This window comes from Ctenopharyngodon idella, chromosome 7 (genome assembly GCF_019924925.1).
Source record: "Ctenopharyngodon idella isolate HZGC_01 chromosome 7, HZGC01, whole genome shotgun sequence".
Lineage (NCBI taxonomy): Eukaryota > Metazoa > Chordata > Actinopteri > Cypriniformes > Xenocyprididae > Ctenopharyngodon > Ctenopharyngodon idella.
Window position 1 is genome coordinate 30,770,586 of NC_067226.1, and position 21,240 is coordinate 30,791,825.

General features: G+C 37.0%; 1 protein-coding gene across 1 annotated transcript in view; it reads left to right on the forward strand.

Moving 5' to 3' along the window:
- Positions 1-3,062: 3,062 nt before the first annotated feature.
- Positions 3,063-21,240, forward strand: part of adamts17 (ADAM metallopeptidase with thrombospondin type 1 motif, 17) — a 139,736-nt gene continuing 121,558 nt past the window's right edge. The window contains exons 1-3 of the mRNA XM_051901545.1: positions 3,063-3,284; positions 4,832-5,178; positions 11,765-11,933. Of these exons, the coding sequence (XP_051757505.1) occupies positions 3,212-3,284; positions 4,832-5,178; positions 11,765-11,933 (589 nt within the window). The 5' untranslated portion in view covers positions 3,063-3,211. The remainder of the gene's footprint in view (positions 3,285-4,831; positions 5,179-11,764; positions 11,934-21,240) is intronic.

Consider the following 21,240-nt stretch of genomic DNA (forward strand, 5'->3'; position numbering starts at 1 on the left):
TATTTCAGTAAACAATATTATAATGCTTACCATATCTTTAGTTAATGTTCATTTAAATAGATAGAAAAGTCACAATTTTTTCCTCCCCTACATGTTTTATATGTTCTACAGACCCCCAGTTTGAAATCTCTGGACTTTTGGGTGAAATTTCCCCATAAAAAATGTTTTGTTGCTCAAAACAGATATTATGTAGATATATTACAATCGATTCTATATATACGTTTTATTATAGATATAGATTTTACATAAAATGTGCTTGTGTATAATTTTTCCAAAAGCAACATAACAGTGAGTAAATGACAACAGAAATGAATTTTTAATTTTTGGGTGAACTGTCCCTTTAAAATCAGTGTGTGTAAATGGCACTCAAGCAGCTTAATGGTATAATGAAACAGGACAAACTGCCTTTTAAAACTCACTCACACTGAACAAGTTATCTGTTTAGTGTAACTGCCTCTATTCACTACTAGGGGGAGCAGTTGACCACACTCTTGACCTGTGCAATAATCACACAACCTGTGTTCTACGGCGTCGACTCTAAAATGATACCTGCTAAACGGCATTATTTTTAGTGTCACGGTACTTGCTTTTATTATTGTGCTTGTGTTTATGAGTAACTGCTGTCTTGTAAAGTCTTTCCCAGGGATGACTGTAAGGATCTGGACTACTTGGAACCGTGTTGTTGTCATGCAGGTGATATTTTGTTTTGCTTTAATATAACGCTTCATCTCCTAAACATGATTTTTATTAGTAGTGTTTGCTAAAGTAAGCATCACTGGTACTGTTGTTCATACTCAGGTTTTGTTGATTTGAGAAAACCCCTAACCCAGGGTATTAACATTTGTCACATAGCTCATCCTAAACCGTTTATGGACATGAACCTCAAATTTTGAGGCATGCAATTAACTTTCTATGGGATTTTTCTTAGGTTTTTTGAATAGTTGAGTGTTCTGGGTGGTTCAGTGATTATGAATTTCAGTGCATTATTACTGCTATACACTGTATTTTCAAACTACAATCAGCAGACTTATTTTGTGATAAATTCTGCACTCTGTGCTCAGATATCCAGATATCACCACTGTATCCAGCCTAGATAATTTTGCCATGGCCATTGCTCATTAAAGGCCACTTGTGCCAGCGGCCCCGCCATCCACAGGAAGCAGCAGTAATTCTTCTGTGGTACTTTGGCGAAGAGGAATGAGAAATCAAAGCACTTGAAATAGGATTAAAGCCTCTGCTGACCTACTCTAATGAACTTTATCCACTCACAAGAGCTCTGTTCTCAGGGTACGGCCTGCTGGTATATGAGTTTTTCTATTGAGAAGAGAATCCACAAAATTAATGTAGATTAAATCTGACTTACACCAAAGGTTTGTTCAGCTCTATAAGAGCATCTCTAGACTGCACTAGGCCTTTCTCCTGTTTTGGATATGAGATACTAATTAGTGATGTTTTCTAAGGCAAGCATACACCTATAAGACATCCTGGATAGCAACACACTAAAAAAACAAAAACAAAAAACACTGTAGCAACTAAAATGCTCCTTTATTTCATTGTTTTAACTTCTCAAACAGTTTAGTGCATAATGTTGCATCACAGACAACCTTATGCACTGTAAAATATTTAAAATAAAGGACATTTAAATAATGTTTTGTTTTATTTTTTCTTGCTGAATATTAAAACAAGGCGTATTGTCACACATGCAAAACGCCAAATGCATTTTTGTGTTTAATCACATGACTTGCACATACCTCACATAGTTTTGGGCCTTTAATTAGTGTATATGGGCTATTTATGGGAAAGATTTGTCCCACTCTACAATAGCACTGCTTTATCTGTGTGGACAACTAAATGACTAACATTCAAAACGACAATTTTCAGCTCAATATATAATAATCATCCAGTACTTAAATCGATACTCTCTCATAACGTTATCCAGGTCTGCATATGCTCTGCATTTGTAATAATACATCACATCTGTTGCTTCTAAAACTGATGAAGCACAATTACAGGCAATGCCAGCATACGCCACGGAGATCCTGTTATATAAGGATTCACAATAAGTTATTTGATGACAAAGAATGTCTTTAAAACAAAGAGATGGATTTTTTTTCCCCCTTTTTTATCAGTCCGTTTGTCAGGACGTTATTTGCATTTTTTTTTTCTTCATACATTTGATTTTGATTATGCAGTAAAATGCGTTCAAAGTGACTGAAGTTGTTCTTTTAATATACTGCAATATACTTCAAATGACCCCTCTTTTATGTGTCATTATTTTGACTTGCAAGGTTTCACACAACTTGCACTTTTAAGGTTCGATGTTATTTAGAGTATAAAAAGTTATTTAAAGATAATTAATCAATAATATTTCATATTAATTTTTAATAGTAATTCTTAATTTGACAAGTTGTTGCATCTACAGTAAGCTATAACAATTTACAATCAAGTTTACTATGGTCTGTGACTATGTAAATGGTGGAGAAAGACCAGTTTAAGGTGGTTTTGTTGCCCTTAGTTGAATTAAAATGATTTTGCTGGTCTCCTGGCCCGGCTGAACTAGTGTTCGGCTGGTTTAGCTGATTGGCCAAACTGACCAGCTGACAAGAACCCCAAACACATCTAAAACCCAGACCAACAAACCACCTTCTGGTTTGCTTGTCTCCCAGCCATTTGGCTGGTTGATTTTAGAGGGGTTTTGTGAGCTTGCCAGCTGGTCAAGTTTCATTAGAACATCATTTTGGACACGTTGGGAGACCAGCTAAGAGAAAAAAAAATCATCTTAGGCTGGATTAAAATGTTTTTGCTCAGCAGAGAATGTGCCAAAACTGACAAATTTAATTTTAATACCTTTTATTTACCTAACAGGCTTCCTAATAAATGCCAGTATACCTGACTAACTTGCTAAAGGCTGATTTGCTTTTCTCTCAGATGTTTGGGACCGCGTGCACCGTTCCAGCCCTCTTTTCAGACTGACAGAACCGATAGCCAATGACGCTGCAGGGATCTATTTACATAGTTCTCATCGGCCAATCAGAACGCAGTTGGGCGGGGCGTCTCTTCGGAGGCGTAGCTTTTGCCTGAAGTTGAGTTCCCCGTCTGCTGTAATTAAACTTTCTGAAACTTCGCGTCAGTCCGCTGTTGCTGTTCCGCCAGCGCACACTGCCTACCCTCTTCACACAGACTGTTTCTCTACGATATATTACTAATAACAATGCACGGCAATGACACTCTACTGCTTTTCTTGTCTTTAATTCTCTTTTGCATTGGACTGAAGGCAATATCAGGTAAGACTGCAGCACCTGCGATACTCCTGACAGAAATTCACCATGGTTACCAGTTTCAGGCATATGTACAGCTGTAGATGCTAGACAAGAAAAGAAAAGAAATAAAATGACAGAAATGTCCTGAAAACTTCTACACTGTTCCCGTATTAACTCAATATTATTTTGCAGTAGTCACGATAACGGCTGAAACTGTGGTTACCATGGAAATTTTTCGTCTGGATCATTTAACGTGTACTAACACCGACTTGTCTCCTCGACTTGTTTATATCTTTTTTAACTGCAAACTGCATATTTTTCTGCTGCTTACAGAAAGGTTCTGCCATGTTGTTTCAATTAAGATGAAATTGTTTATTTAAGAGCCACATAGGGCTTACCACCCAGGTTACATTTCAAGATGTTGGGTGTGTCTCAAAAACTAGTGAGCTACCTACCTAGACAGCTTTCCTGGGCTTCATGAGCGGAAAGAAATGATGTGACGTCACGTGCGCACTTTTGGCAGAGTGCATGTTACATCACAGAGTGCCGAGAGTGCATGTGAGCTCATGCAACGGTGTGATGCCAAAAATGCTGTCTAGATAGTCAGCTTACTAGAGTACAGAAGTCACATTCTCTGTGTAGGCAACTAGACAGTTTTTTGGGGGGGTGTTTTAAGCACATTTTAGACGTTCTCTTGAATGAGAGTGCTCATGCAAATGCATGATGCCCAAAAATGTTGCCTAGGTAGTCAGCTTATTAGAGTACACAAGTCACATTCTCATTTAGACATTTTTTTGTGGTATTTTAGATGTTGTTTCAAAATTATTTTAGGCATTATCTCTTGCCCAAGGGTGCATGTGAGCTTATGCAATTGTATGATGCTCAAAAATACTGTCTAGGTAGGCAGCCAGATTCTGTACTCTAGTGAGCTGCTTTCCTAGAAAGCATTTTTAGGCACTATGGGCACAAAAACTCTCTTGGCAAAGAGTGTATGTTACATCACAGAGTGCTAAAAGAGCATGTGAGCTCAAGCAACTGTATGCTGTCTAGGTAGGCAGCCTACTAGGTTTTAAGTGAGTCCGTGCGCTCTGTTACTCACCTCGTCAACTTCATTTTATGAACTCTTCAGTACCCTCTATTTCCACGTTTATTGTTTTAAGAACTTTATTCCCCCTTACGTGTATCCTTCTTTACTAACTGCAGACAGACTTGTAAACTAAACTGTAACTTATAAAACTAGACGATGTTTTTTTCTTAAAGGGTTCCCACAAAACTTGGAAATGTCAGGGGATTTTAAAATGGTGTTTTTTTAGGTCTGGAAAGGTCTGAAAAAGAAAATCATAGAAATGACGATAGTGAATGCAAATGTTTCTGGTTATACTCAGCACTAAAATATTTAATTGCATGAAATTGAGTATAATCTTTGGAAAATGGTTTTGCAAGTCCTTATCCAGTAATCGGGTGGGAAGGTCATGGAAAAGTCATGGAAATTTTAGTTTTTTTGTTTTTTTTGGGATCCCATTACGTGACTATCCACTTTTTCAAATAACAACGTGTTGCATGTCTCCTAGCGCAATCTGCCGTGTACGAGACAGATGTGGTCGTTCCGCAGGAGCTGCGGCCAGACGAGGTGCACCTGCTCCAGGGAGCCTACAGGTGGAGCAGAGGTCGCAGACAACGTTCGGACCATCAGCAGGAGGACCACCTGTTTCTACGGCTGCCTGCTTTTGGAAAGGAACTGTACTTGCAGCTCCAGAGAGACGACTCTTTCCTCGCCGAGGGGTTTGTGATGGAGGAGAGGAGCGAGGAGGGCAGCGTTCAGCATGAGCCTGTTCTAAGGGTTCGGCGATGTTTCTATACCGGAGCCGTTCTCAATCACACTGACTCTTTCGCCTCATTGGACGCTTGTGGTGGACTGGTGAGTGGAGTTCAAGTTGTTGGGAGATTGTCACTGCTGTAAAGGCATGAATGTGTCTTTTGGTCATGCATGAAAACTGTCAAGAATACGTCTGGGACGTATTACACCCCAAAATCACAAATATTAACAAGTAATCAGATTGTTTTTGCATTGAGACATTATTTTCATGAATATTGAGCGCCCCCCCAATTCTCATTACCATAATGCAAAAACCTCACATTCTCATTATTGTTATTATCTTTTTATTATTTATTAAGTTTAACATTTTCTTGATGTCTAACTTTTTAAAAAAAGTTGTCTAACTTTTTTTAAGGTTTGAGTTTAGTAAGATTTTTATTTTTTATTTTGAAAGAAATTAATACTTTTATTCAGCAAGGATGCAAAAAAATTGATCAAAAGTGACAGTAAATATATTTGTAATGTTACAAAAGATTTCTATTTTACTATTCTTTTAAACTCTCGATTCATCAAAAAATCCTGAAAAAAATCAATCATGAAAATAACTTGTTTTCAACATTGATAATAATAATAAGAAATGTTTCTTGAGCAGCAGATCATCATATTAGAATGATTTCTGAAGGATCATGTGACACTGAAGACTGGAGTAATGATGCTGAAAATTTAGCTTTGATCACAGGAATAAATTACATTTTAAAATATATTCAGATAGGTTGTTTGCACATGATGTCATTGCTGCACGTGAAATGCGGCTGGAGGGCAAGGAGTGATTTTTCTATATAGGAATACTATCACAAACTCAAAATTCCTGTTTTGTGTCGTTTATGGTTGCTCAAATCTATCAAACCGAGAAACCACAATGAGCTTTTATTGTTTACGTAACTTATATAGTTTTTTAACTTTAAAAGTTGTCACCTTTTATAGTGTTTTGCGTCTGCCGATACTGAAATGAATATGGATACCTGCTTTATCTTTTTTGTTTTTGACTTGGTTATATAATCACATTCTTCATGGTATCGTTTGCAGGGAAGAGAAGATATTTTATCCCATTGCATGATCATTTGGTGTTTTCACTTCAGTTTTGTAGAATTCCGTTCACAATGTTGATCTGGACCGTGAAAACAGTGTCACGCGCTGCTGCTTCAGCCATCATATGGTAGAAAATGTCCAAATAAAAAAATGTGTTCAACAAGCTGACCGAAGTCGATCAATTTTTTTTGGAAGAGTGTAAATGTAACTAGTTTTAATGTTTTCTTTGTAAATATTCACTTTCCCATATGACCACGGAAGAGAATCGGAGGGGCATTCAGCAGACAGACACCCTTTTTTACAGTCTGTGACAGACACCGACACACTGTATTATTTTTTTTTGTATTTATTTCAACAAATGACAACCAAAATCAAACCCATAGAAGCTTGTGAACAGTTTTAAAGTGGCTGGTGCAAGTTAAACTCATTCACAAGCCGAGTGAGAGTCATACTCGCAAATGTAATGTTAATTATTAAACCAAAACAAAATACAAAACTTTCAGAAACACTCAGCTATGTGATTATTTTATTGAGTGATAGGGAGTGGGTTCAGTCAGTGACATTATTAGATTTGATATACGGCGTCTTCCCGTCACCTCCTCAACCTGCTTCCCTTAGTGTTTTTACACATAGAAAAGGCAATAATTGTATTACACCGTCCAGTTTTTTCCCTGAATGATGATGTGAGCTCCTGTTGCAATTCTCGATTCAGCTTAAATGACCTTACTTTTTTAGTAACACAATATCGTAATGCGTTACTTTCCATAAAAATTAACTAAGTAACGCAATGTTACTCTTCATAACATAAGGTTCACGTCCAAAATATGTTGTGATTTTCTGTTTATACCTTTCTAAACCACAGAATGGACTTTTCCCCATCTCTTCCATTCTAGTTTTCACTGCTTGCCCTCCACATTAATTTTGCGTGTCACCAGAACCACGTGATTGCAAACAACCTATAGATCATTTAAATTAATAATAGTAATAGTTCACAATATTACAGATTTTACTGTATTTTTGAGGGAAATAAACGCATTCTTGGTGAGCAGAAGAGACTTTTTTTTTTTCAAAAACATTAAAAAGTCTTGCCGACCCCAAACTTTGGAACGGTGTGCTATTTTCTGGTTAATATTTTTTGACGTGAAACCTGTTTTTGACACAACCAGTGAGTAGAGAAACACAATTTTTAAAAACAAAAAAAAAACAAACAAATCGTAATGTAGTTATATATATTAGAAGACGGGATATGTGCTCAAATGTCATGAAAATAATGTCACAATGCATTTAATGCTTAATGGTCCTAAAAACAAGTTTTTTTTTTTCTTTATGCACAAAGCAATTTCTTATTATTTATCTGAAATGTGACATTGACATGTTTTTATGAGATTCACCCAACCACACTTTGAATTTGTGGTGGATATTTGACTTCTTGTGGTTGTGAGCATTCCAGGCCCACCCATGGGAGAGAGGCTGTTTGTTTGAGAAAGAGTTTCCCTGACTTTGGTCCCATTACGATCATTCCATCCTTCAAACTTTCTTTGAAGGGCCATCATAAATGCCATCAATCAAACGCCTGAGGGACTCCATTATCGCAAGCTGTCAGTTAATCTGATTGGTTAGAGTGCAGGTTTTTTCAGTCATCTCATTGGCCATGGTTTGTGGTCTTTGATGTGTCCTGACCAACCTTTGGTTAACGGACAACTAGTTGACCACCCTGACCCATCCCTCTTTATGCTGACTATGTGGAAAATGAGCTCATTGTTATTGTAAATGTTCTACGCACATGTGATGGAGGGGGGTCAGACATTTTTGACACCTAAAGTGAGACTGACAGCGAGCAGATGTGAAGCTCTCAACGGTTGTGCAGATAAGTCGAAGATCAGCTGTGCGTTTTAACTAGCCCCGTCTGACAGCTGTCAGTGACGTTCTCTCTCGCAGCTTTGCTCACCATGAGGAAATGCAATTTTGGATGGTGGAAATGATGTCAGATTTTTTTTAGCTATTTTTTACATACTTTTTCTTATTCAAAAACACGAAAGAAATCTTACCAACCTGAACTTCTGAATGGTAGTGTATGCTATCCTAAACGGGGCTCGAAATTAACTTTTTTTACTTGATCCTAACTTCAAAAAGTTAGGAGCACCAGCAAAAATTTAGGAGCACCCACCATATAAATAGGAGCATGCACCACAAATAATATATACAGATTTCTTTTATTTAAAAACAACACATTTTTTTTAGAGAAATGAAAACAGTAGTGATGCACTGATCGTGATTTTTAATGGCTGATTCAGATTTTTTTTTTTTTTTTTTTACAAGCAAATGGTTCGGTTCTGATACCGGCTGCTGTTTTTTTTTCTTCTTTGTTCAAGCACATTTTTTGTTGTTTATTTGCTAAATAAAAGGCTAAACTGGTCTTAAACCAAAAATATCTGTAGCCATCTGAAATTAGAGAAACAAACAAAGATGCTACACACACGTAGCAAGAGCAGTTGTTCTTATTTAAATTAGATGTAATTATAGGATTTAAAGTAAAAACAGAATGATCTGACTTTAGATTTGTAAAATTATGCTACACTAGACACACTTGCAAAAAACAAAAACAGATGACAGACTGAAAGGGTTAGTTTACCCAAAAATGAAAATTCTGTCATTAATTACTCACCCTCATGTCGTTCCACATCAGTAAGGCCTTCGTTCATCTTCGGAAACACAAAGTAAGATATTTTTGATAAAATCCAATGGCTCAGTGAGGTCTCCATTGCCAGCAAGATAATTAACACTTTCAGATGCTCAGAAAGCTACTAAAGACATATTTAAAACAGTTCATGTGACTATAGTGGTTCAACCTTAATGTAATTAAGCGGCGAGAATACTTTTTGTGCGCCAAAAAAAACATAAATCTAGTGATGGGCAATTTCAAAACACTGCTTCATGAAGCTTCGAAGCTTTACGAATCTTTTGTTTCGAATCAGTGGTTCGGAGCGTGTATCAAACTGCCAAAGTCACGTAATATCAGTAAACGAGGCTTTGTTACATTATAGGTGTTTCGAAATTTCAATGGTTCACCACTGGGGGGCGTGCCTTTGGCAGTTTGATACACGCTCCAAACCACTGATTCGAAACAAAAGATTCGTAAAGCTTTCTGGGCATCTGAAAGTGTTAATTATCTTGCTGTCAAGGCCTCACTGAGCCATCGGATTTTATCAAAAATATCTTAATTGTGTTCCGAAGATGAACAAAGGTCTTACAGGGTGTGGACGACATGAGGGTGAGTAATTAATGACAGAATTTTCATTTTTGGGTGAACTAACCCTTGCATAAAAATGCAAATCTACTCTCTGACAGTAGGTGGCGCTTATGGAACAGCAGTGATATAGCGTTTCTTTGGTTACCGCTGTACAAAAATCAGCGCTGCACTTATAAATACTACTTTATACAGAGATAAGAGGAAAAGAAAATCAAGCACAATTTTCTGGTTAACGATGCATTAACGATCATTGTCTGATTTTTTTTTTTTTTTTTTGTTTTTTTGTTGCTATTTTTAGGGTCGCTTACACAACATCTTGTCCAACTAAAAACTGAAAACTTTCTATGCGTTTTGGCCGTTCCTTTACATGACAATGGCGTTTTGGGGGTCTGAAAATGAAAACTTTTGAAAACAGGTTTCGAAGTGCAAGTTTCTGAAAACGATACCGTTATTGTCTCGGTGTCGACTATAAAAACACAAGTTTGTGAAAACGGTGACATCATGCGCATGAGTATTACATGTTCAGTATATAGGCATGTAGTGTTTCTTTACAAAGGGACATCGCCACTTACTGGCCTGGCATGAATAATACAGCATTTTTAGTTGTTTTCACAGATCCATGTGAACAGGGATTATTTTGACAACATTGTTGTTTGTACGTGAAAAATGTAAAGGAAAAACTTTTCTGTTTTTAGTACATCGTGTAAACGTACCCTTAGATACTTTTGCATATTAAAGGCACAATATGTAAGATTTTTAAATTAAAACCACTAGAACAATGTTATATATTTTGTTGACTTGTGTACTTACGTTACGCATTCTTCACTTACTCAGTGAAGAATGCATATGATGCAACTGTTGCTTTTGTGCAAAAGAAGGTTGCTGTCTACATAGGGAGCTTACTAGGTTTTGAAAAGAGACCCTCAGACCAGCGCAGAGTCTACTTCTACTAACTTCTACTTAGTAAGCTTGTTTAAACAATGTTGAAGTTTGAGAGGACCAAAACAAGGTCTTCCTGCCTGTTAATGTCATTTCAGACCTTTTTTACTGCTCTATCTCTCCTCAGAGTGTAGCCATATGTAACTGTACTTTGTTTAACCTGGTACATGTGGGGTTTGTCTGTACATGTTGTGATGAAAGCGTGTGTTTTACAGTCTCTGTGGGCAACTTCCTGTCAGCACTCCCATGTTCTCCTCCTCCTCCACCACCCGCCTGGGGCTTTATGCACATCTCCCTAACCTCCATCCATGTGCATTTTCCACTCTTTTCTCCAGCAAAGCCTCCGTTGTGCTGCTTGGATGCAGTGTCAATCCGGACTATCCTGCTTGACTGAACGCTGTCGCCGGATTTGATGCTGACTCTGTAGTTTTAGGCCTTGGCAAAAGGAGATAAATTATTCTCACATTTCACATCTTTGTGCCCTTGAAGCCACGAGGGGTGTCGCGGTCAGATGGAGGGGAAACAAGGCTTTGTATATGTGAGATCCTCAGAGGGGCTCATGATGAATGATCCTGGGTTTGCTGTCATAGAAAACACATCAGCTTCCTCCTGAAGGGGTCACATCATCTGTGATTCTCTATGCAATCTTAAAGGAATAGTTTACCTAAAATTAAAGTTATGTCATTATTTACTGTACATGAGCAGTTCATAGCGATCAAAAACACCATAAAGGTAGTCCATATGACTTAAATTTCAGTCTTTTTCTAATTTTATAGTGACTTAATGAAAGCTTTTTTTGAGCTTTGCAGATGTGGCTTTGATCAGACAGCTGATTTTTAAAATTTTTTTTTATCCAAATCAAATCTATTTAAAGTCCTTCGATCTGACTGGCTACACTGTCATTTTGCAAGTAAAGCTGATGAAATATGAGCAGTTTTTTTCAGGTAGTGCAGTCAGTTTCTGGTATATCTACATCAATGTATATCAACTTGTTGTTTTCAGTATCTGCAGAATCTGCTCGTTAAAGTAATTAAAAGTAATAAAAATTATTTGTTGCTAAATATATGAATATACTGTAATCTATGTGTATATAAATATACTTGCCACTTTTTTAAATAAAAAAATATAATAATATAAATTAAATGTAAAATTGTGAAATATTTTAATGCAATCTATGTAATAGTCATTATATTATACATAGAGTAATAAGAATTCTTTATATATATCATTCTTTATTACTTTTTTTTTTGCTTTTGAAAAACATGACTTGCATCTTTTTTTAATATCTTACTGGACATTTCTGAACATTCTGAACATTCACAGATTGCCCCCAAAGTTACAAATTCTATCCAGATAAAGGCTTTCTCATGTGCTGTTATTGATTGTTCCACCTCATGTGTTTTCTTGCAGACTGGCCTAGTTCAAACTAAAGAGGAAAGACTGTTCATCTCGCCAGTGGGCCAGGCCGCGGATTCCTTCTCTGGCTGGGAACACCGAGTGATCCGGGAAATACATTCTTCATCGGATGGACCTGCTACTGCTGCAGACAGCAACCCGAAATTCTGCCAAACCATCCAAGGTGAGACATCGCTGCGCTGAAATGTGGTGGGCTTAACCGTGTCAAGTATGGCAAGCCCCATTGATTTAGAGGTCACTTTAGTTCAGTTCGTAGCTCTACGGGGATTTAATTTGCTCAAATTGTGGGTGCAAGTGGGAAAAGTGGTCAGTTTATGCAGTCAGTTATACTGCTGTGGAATAAATGCCCTACCTCTATTTAACCTCTATTTCATCCAGAGACTTTTATGTTTTTCTGTATGCTACAGCGGATTTGTCTATTAGCAGATATATTAGGGATCCGATGATAGACACCTGCTTTCAAACGCTCCCGTGTGTATCTGTGTAAGCGCTCGGCGAAGAGCGTCAAAAATGTCTATTTACAACATGTTTTTGAAGCGATGATCATTGTAGCCAATCACAGACATATCTGTTGAGTGTGTGAACACAATGGCCTATCAGAGGTGTGACGATACTGCCAGTAGTATTGTCAAAAGTACCGACTTCGGTACCAAATTTTAAAAATGTGACGATACCATAGCATTTCCCCCTAGTATTTTGAGCACTGTTGAGCAGATTCTTAAACACCTCTGACTGGCCATTGTGTTCACACGCTCAACAGATATGTCTGTGATTGGCTACAATGATCATCGCTTCAAAAACATGTTGTAAACAGACATCTTTGACACTCTTCACCAAGTGCTTACACAGATACACACGGGAACGTTTGAAAGCAGGCGTCTATCAGCGGATCCCTAATATATCCGCTGACAGACTGATCTGCTGATAGACACTTGCTTTCAAACGCTCACGTGTGTATCTATGGAAGCGCTTTACAACATGTTTTTGAAGCATTGATCATTGTAGCCAATTACAGACATATCTGTTGAGCGTGTGAACACAATGGCCAATCAGATGCTGGTATCGTCACATTTTAAAAATGTAAAAATTGACAACACTACTAGTGGTTCTCACGTGGATTTACAGCACACAGTTCTTAGGTTGAATATCAAGTAGCGACCCAACATGGTTCCAAAATTGTTCATCATACAATCATAAACTAAAACATGTCAAATGTGGGTAGCTTCTTACAAGTGACATACATCATTTGACATCAACATCAAAAGATGTATGAAGCATTTTCATTTCTTTTTTTAACAGTAGATTTATTTCACTCTCCTAACTATGTATGATTATATGTTTAGTTGCATTTTGCATTCAGCATTGCTCTGAAGAAACAAACCTGTGAACCTCTTTTGGGTCATGACCTACCAGTTGTGAACCACTGTACTCTAGGAGTCTGTTATCATAATCTCACACTCAGATACTCATGTGTCTCCCATCTTCCTCTTCCCTCCAGGACTGCTTAAGATTCAAGAGTTGTCAAGTCCGTAAATCAAGTGTTTCATAGAAACCTTTATGACTCCATGTAACTCTTTGATGTCTTCATCTTCATAACAGCGTTGAAAGATGGTGGGAGAGAGAAAGCTCAGCTGTTTTACTCTTTAATGCCTTTATCGCACTGGTAAATGGTGGTAAACTCCTGTTGGAACGTGCTGCTTTGCTCTTGAAATACTACCAGTAAGAAAGCAAGTATTCTGTTGGCCTGCTCGCGTACATTAATAATGCCGTGCATATTTTCCAGCCCCTTGGGTGTTTCTTTGCCAGGATTATGGATTTTTCTTGCTGAAAGGAATTCACATATTTGAAAACGGCCTCTTCTGTTCCCTCAGAGGCTCTGAACTTTCAAGCGTCTGCAGGTTTTCATATTCCGGGGCAGGAAGTTTTGTCTAAGCATATTGCTTTATTGGATTTGTAGTTTACCCTTTGAAATGAAGATGCAATTATCCAAAAGTCCGGGTTTGTGTATCCATGTGTGTGGATATATACAATCCTATGGGCCAACCAAAACAATTTATGGAATTTCCAGTTGTACGTTACCCTAGTTCGCAGCTGATTACATTCGATCCAGACTTAAAGTCCCCTTGAACTTTTTGCTTGGTTCAACATTGTTCAAGTGCACTTTTTTTTTGCTTTGACTTTGTGCACTATGAATATTACATAACCCGAAGATGAGAAGACCACCGGCAGGCTTGACAAGTAGATTTTTTCCATATGCCAGTATCTGGGAATTTAAGTAACCAAAACCACTTCTTATAGGAAAAAAAAGGGAATTAAAAAAGAACGAAAGAATTGGTATGCAATGGTCTTGATATGTGGGTGCGTTTGTGTGTTGCGGTTGGACTCCAGCGATCTTGTCTCTGCTGTAAAAAAAAGCTCCAGGTGCATTAGCAATTCTGTTTCCCCCAGCACCTGGTGTCTGCGAGTCAGTCAGTCAGTCAGTCAGTCAGTCAGTCAGGCGATGGACCAATAGGCGAAAAAGTGCCAGATTTGGGGGGAACATTCTTTCCTCTGCACTCATGTCTGTCGGAGGCCTTTCAGCTGGCCTGCCAGAGTCCTCTCTCTCATTTCCCACCAGTGTTGGGGAAGCTGCTTCGAAACCTAAGCCTGCCAAGCTACATGCTGTTCATAATTTAAAGTAGTTCAAATATAGTCAGGTTAGCCTTTTGATAAAGTAGTCTGTTCCACATCCGGTGTAAAATGTGTTCATAAAGTGGTAAAAATTGAGCTGATGTTATTCTTCTGTGATTGACATTTGACATTGCAAAGTAGTTGTTTTTCATTAAAGAAACTGATAAATTACGCATTAATGTGATTGGAAAAATGTGTGTCACTATTATACACGTCCCGTTCTCTTTAAAACTATCCAAACACATAGATCCTCCTCTATCAGCAGATCCCTTATGTATCCGCTGATAGATGGATCCGCTGATAGACGCCTGCTTTCAAACGTTCCCGTGTGTATCGTGCGCTCGGTGAAGAGCATCAAAGGTGTCTATTTACAACATGTTTTTGAAGCGATGATCGTTGGCTATGTTTACATGCAACCATATAATCTGTTAGCAATCGGATTGACTGCTCAGTCGGACTGAAGCAGCGTGGGATCTACTGCTGACGTGCAAATTAAAGAACACAGACTCAGTCAAATCATTTACATAATGACCAACGCAATCTACCAAGAGCAGTGCAAATTAGCGTTGGGTGCAAATAAGCAGAGCTGATGCTCATCAGGTGCAGGTCGACACAGGCGCAACTTGTTACATGTAATATACGGATAACGTCGTCCTCTGACTTTCCAAAGATATTAATACGAGTGGAAAATATTTTCTCTCTTCTACCACACGCTCTCTGTTCTCTGTGGTGTCTCCTCCTAGCAGCAACAATTGCAGCAATGTCGCAAAATGGGTTAAGACATGCTTTTTTTTGGGGCGTTAAATAATGGCGCAAATACCAGTAAATTGACTAGCTTAAACATTAGTAAATCGCGTTGCGTTATTCATTTAAATACTCTCCTCCCATAAATTTTGCGTCTGAAAGGGAAACTCCTACAAATGCATATGCAATAAGTTCAGCCGCAAAAACAACTCAGTCCACGCCTTTTCAGCGCTAATTTTGCACTGCGTGTCTTTAGTAAATCCTGACAATAGTTTTTTAACGCCAAAAGAGGGTTGGCGCTGGCGCAAGCTGTTAGTAAATCTGGCCCTATGTCTGCTGTTTAAAACAAATAAAGAACTAATGTAGGAGAATGGTTATTATGCGCAAACAGCTGGAAACTATATATTTGTGCAGTGTGTGCATGTCAAAAAAATCAATTTGAAGCTTGTGGCATATAAACACACACATCAGCCCGATCACTTTATTTAGCATTCATGTAAACGCTACGTTTGGATTCATCAATCGGAATGAAGAAAAATCATTCAGATTGAAGAAAAAAGTGTGCATGTAAACATAGCCATTGTGGCCAATCACAGACATATCTGTTGAGCATGTGAACACAATGACCAGTCAGAGGTGTTTAAGAATCTGCTCAACAGTGCTCAAAATGCTAGGTGGAAAGACTGGTATTGTCACATTTTTACAATTTCAGTACTGACTTGGTACCGAAGTCGGTACTTTTGACAACCCTAGTATAAAAACATAATGTGCAAAACAGCAGTATTTATGACCGTTCAAAAGTTTGGGGTCGTTTTTATCAATGTTGAAAACAGTTGTGCTGTGTGAGTTTTTCCCCAATATTTTTTTTCTGAATAGAATTTTATTTAAAATAGAAATCTTATGCAACTTTATAAATGTTTTACTGTCACGTTTGATTAATTTAATGCATCCTTGGAATAAAAGTGTTAATTTATTTCAAAACAAACAAAAATCTTACTGACCCCAGACCTTTGAATGGTAGTGTATAACTAAATATGTATTTCACATGAAGGGAGTTGCACATAAACAGTTGTGTGATGATTCAAATGAATCAGTGAATTGTTTCAATATGAATCATTCAAATGCTGCTAAAATGAATCAGACTTTCTAATGCTATTTCAGTGAGAGCGACATTCTCATTACCTCATCTCTGCTCTGCACAACATGATGCAAAAACAGCAATTTGCTAAAAAGAGAAAAAAAATAGCATTTTGTTGCACTGCACTACTGCTTATTGAAAAAAATAGCTAGTTTTTTTTTTAGTTGTTACTAAAGTATTTTGAAAACAGTACTGTATTGCAGCTGAAATGTACTAGTCATGCCACAACATTTAGTTTAGTTTCTCCCCAAGATTACCATTGTTCGCTCTCTCTTCCTGTTGAAAAGCTCAAAACAGTTAAGTGAGAAAAGTTAAGCATTACTTCCTCAAATAACCCCACCCCAAAAACCAAACCGTCCCTGGAGGAGGATACTCGCCGAGACAGACCTTAAATCCATTAAACTCCAAATGCCCCTCTCGGGCACACACACGCACACACACACATATGTAAGCTGTCTGGATGCATAAGATGGATCATGTTGCACATGGTGATGGCAGGAGTGAGGAAAAGCTGCCGGTTTTCCTCAATGATTCCCTCTCTGTCTCCACTGAAATATGATTCTGACAAAACGCACTTAGCACTTCTAATCGGCCCGTGTAATCTGCGGAGTCGTACGTTCGTTGATCCATTCTGCCCACGCTCGCATGCCAGGAAACTCAGGTTCGTCACAAACAGACGCCTTGCTTCATTCTTCATGTCCGTGCGTTCCTGTCGTGAGCGGGGTTGAAGAGGATCAGGTATCCACATTGAGGGAGCAGACACAAAGAGCGATCTGATCTGGGAGGAAACAACGTGTGAAATTTGTAGGGCTGATCCAAGAAGATCGGTTGATTGATGCGTACAGCACATTCACACTGAACTCTGGGCAGGGGCTGGTTAGTGGCTAGTTTGGTGTCTGGAGAGAACAGAATCTACCCAAAATGATAATGAGAAACTTGTCGTTTAGGTGGTGTGTTTATCTGAAGTGACTTACAGTGTATTTGTTACAGGGAGAAGCACAGTGGTTAAAAGCTGTTGCAGGATTTGAATCTAAAACCTTTTGGTTAGCCAGATCAGTGTTGTTATTGTAAACTAATACTAATACTAAACTATTAAAAATTGAAAGAAATAAGACTGAAATTATATAAAATATAAATATTACATGAAAAACTTGAATGAAAATTCGAAACATTTGAAACTGACTGAAATAAAGTAAGTTAAAACTGAAGTACAAAAATTACTAAAACTAAAAGTGAAATAAAAAATAAATTAAAGCTAAATAAAAAATATTTTTAAAAATATAAAAAATGTCAAAAGTGCAAAATTACTAAAAAATAAACTAAAATAAAAATAGGTGAACATATCAAAATAAAAGCTAATTCAAAATATTAATATACAGTATACTATAATAGTATGTAAATAATACTACAATAACACTGAGCCAGATCTTGTTTTTATTTATCCATATTTTATGCATAAAGAGTTCAAAATGGAGCGACTCTGACCCATGTTTCCCCATATAAGCATGTACCGTATAAGCATTTCACACTAACCACAAGGTCACTCGTTCTTTAACTACTAGATAAGCCACCTTTTAAAGGAATAGTGCACACAAAATTAAATTATATCATCATTTACGCACTCTCATGTATTTTATTTCTTCTGTAAACATGAAAGATGGTAAACAGAACTTCAGAGCTTCTGTTTTAACGTTTCAGGGTATCTTTATAAAACTCGATCTAGTCATGATCATTTTGCTTTGTTTCAAGTTCTGCTCGCCATATCATTGAACTTGATTTGTTGGGGTCAGGAGCAAATCGCTAATTTATACAATAATTATATTCTTTTGCAAAATATTAATATTGTCCACGTACACACTGCAGCTAAATTCAGTTGTCAGTTCACCTTTTGGTGCTTAATCCTATTCTGTACACACACAGTTCAGTAATTTGCGAGAGTGACAACCGCATTCTACAACCGAATTAACACCTAATGCAGGTAGCCTAGTGCCAACCGCATTTACAAAAGTTCTATGCTGTGTGTATGGAACTAAACTGAACAAGATGAGAGATACATCTGTGATGCATGTTAAAATATGTATTTTCTCGTATCTCTCGTCTGTATGTGCGGTGCAAGAAATCACAGGTAAAGCGATACGAGCCTGATGCATTCGTGTTGCCAGATCTTGCAAGCACATTGACAAACAAGAACAAGCCCATAAAAACTAAATAAATGGAAATGCTTTATGCTGAAAATAAGACCTAAATGTCACAACCCACACCTGCTCACTTTAATAACTCCATAAAGTTGATTGCTGAATGAGCCAAGCTTAAACAAGAACCTCAAAATGCTTATAATAGATGGATGTGTCAATGCTACAAGAGTGCGCTCTGTAAAGCAGACTTTAAGCATAAACAAAACTCCTCCGACGACTGTGCTTTACTTAAAATTTCTGAATTTAATGAGTCTTTTGTCACTGCAATATTAATTTGGTCAAAAATAGTGGATCCCAAACATGCGAGATGACAGAACGGTGTTATGGTAGTCACTGTCAATCATCTTGATGAGATTTAATGGAGAGAAAAAACTCTCCTGCTTCTCAAAGTCTGAAAAAAGATCTCAAAGATTTATCATCAAGACCAAATGATCTGAGCTGCTATATGCAACTTTGTGAACTATTGGCTCATTTCTGTGCGTTTATTTCTATTTTATTTCTACATATTTATTTCTGTTATAAGCCCTTTTAGGAGAAACATCTTAGTCAAAGTTGATACTTAAACATAACATGGAGAACAGCGTTTAGTCTTTTGAGCTATGAAGGCAAAAACATTTTTTAAAAGGCCATCATCTTTCAGCTGCTCTGCTATACAGAAAAAAGCATTTTTCTTTTACCTATCGATTTGATGGCCCTCACAAAGCATGTAAGCATGAACACATACACACACACACACACACACACACATACACACACACACAGGAGATTGAGCAGGTCTGGGTACGTGATTTATGTTTCCCCTTCAGCACGAAGGAATTATTTATAGTCAACCACACCGTTTTCACCATTATGGCCCCTCACAAAGCTTCAGCAGCTGACTGAAAGATTTATCTGAAATTATACACAAATATTAATTGAATTTTGGAATGGGCACATGAGTGTCATGACCCAAAATCAGGTTAAATGTTGTTGTGGAAAGTTGAAGTGAGCAATTATTAACCACAGCCAAAAGTATCAATGATTCGAATGAGATCATTGATATTAAGACTTATGAACATCAAGAGGATGCTAATAACAAATGGATTGTTAGGGATAGTTCAGCCAAAAATGAAAGATCTGTCATCATTTACTCATCCTCATGTTGTTCCAAACACATATAAAGCCCTTTTTTTTAAGGGGACTATAAAAAAGGTTTAACAGAATGTTTAATCTCCAAATATTGTCCATGGAAATGTGTTGTGCCAGGTTTACTTCCACACTATTGGTTCACATGTCTCATAACTGATTGAAGATCACAACAACTTTGAATATGCAGAAATGTAATTTTGGCAAGATTTTTAAAAATATATATGTTTTTATTTTTATCTTGCACAGACAGAAAGCTATCATATGTTCATTACTGTTCAAAAGTTTAAGGTCTGTAAGATTTTATTTTATGCTTTTGAAAGAAGTCTTGCCAAGTCTGCATTTATTTAATCAAAAATACAGTAAAAACAGTAATATTGTCAAATACTATTAAAGTTTAAAATCACTGTTTTCTATTTTAGGTTCTATTACTTCAGTCTTCAGTGTCACATGATCCTTCAGACATCATTCTAATATGCTGATTTGCTGCTCAAGAAACATTTATTATTATTATCAGTGTTGAAACTGTGATTTTTTTTTTTTTTTTTCAGGACACTTTGATGAATATAACTTTCAGAAGAACTGCATTTATTTGAAATAGAAATCTTTTGTAACATTATAAATGTCTTTTCTGTCACTTTTGATCAATTTAATGCATTCTTGCTGAATAAAAGCATTTAAAATAAATAAAATAAATCTTACTGACCTCAAAGTTTTGAACAGTATTGTATGATGATTCACTGTAGTTATTTATCCAAACAAATCCTTACAATTTAATCATTGTCTTTACAGTTTATAATTTTCCAGACTAGAATTTTGAAAAGATGAAATCATTTTAATGCATTTATTCAGTGAACACATGGTTGTATTATGCTTACTATGTAAATAAATAATATTTAGCATATGTGCAATTATTGCAGTTTGGGCTCCTCTTGCTGAGTCTGGTTCTTTGAAAGAATCACCACGATACAATATAATCACGATACTTATGTCATGATACAATATTATTGCGATACTCTGTGATATATTGCAATTTATTACCAAATTATGTCCCCAAAGGAAAACTTTGTCAACATCTGTTTTATCTAAAAAAGATTTCTCTGTTTGTTTATCGCACTTCAATTTTATTGCTGCAAAATGGGATTGTCAAGCAGACAGACTGACCAACACTTTCATGAAAACCTGTCATAAATGTTGTATGCACCTGGGAAACTCAACTATTTGTATTACAGTCTAGTCCACCTTGATTCACCCTTTGCTGGGAGTTTGATTGACAGGTGATCTGACCAATCATAAGTAGATTAATCGTAGATTAACGTCGGTGGACTTGAACTTGAAAAATGGTGTATTGACATCTTTCCGTGGTTGAAACAACATACCTTCTGATGTTCATTCATGTTTATTTCATGCAAAAGCCTAACTAGGTAGAGATCATCGTTTTACGTGTGCCTCTTCATCTAAACATCTTGGAGGTTTTTCCTTTGGCTGCTCACTGGGGGCTTAATGCATTACAAAAGCACTATGCAAATAAACAATGACTCAATTTGGCTATTATGTAGTGCACAAATCATTTAGACAAAGTTTATGGTGCTGCTCTG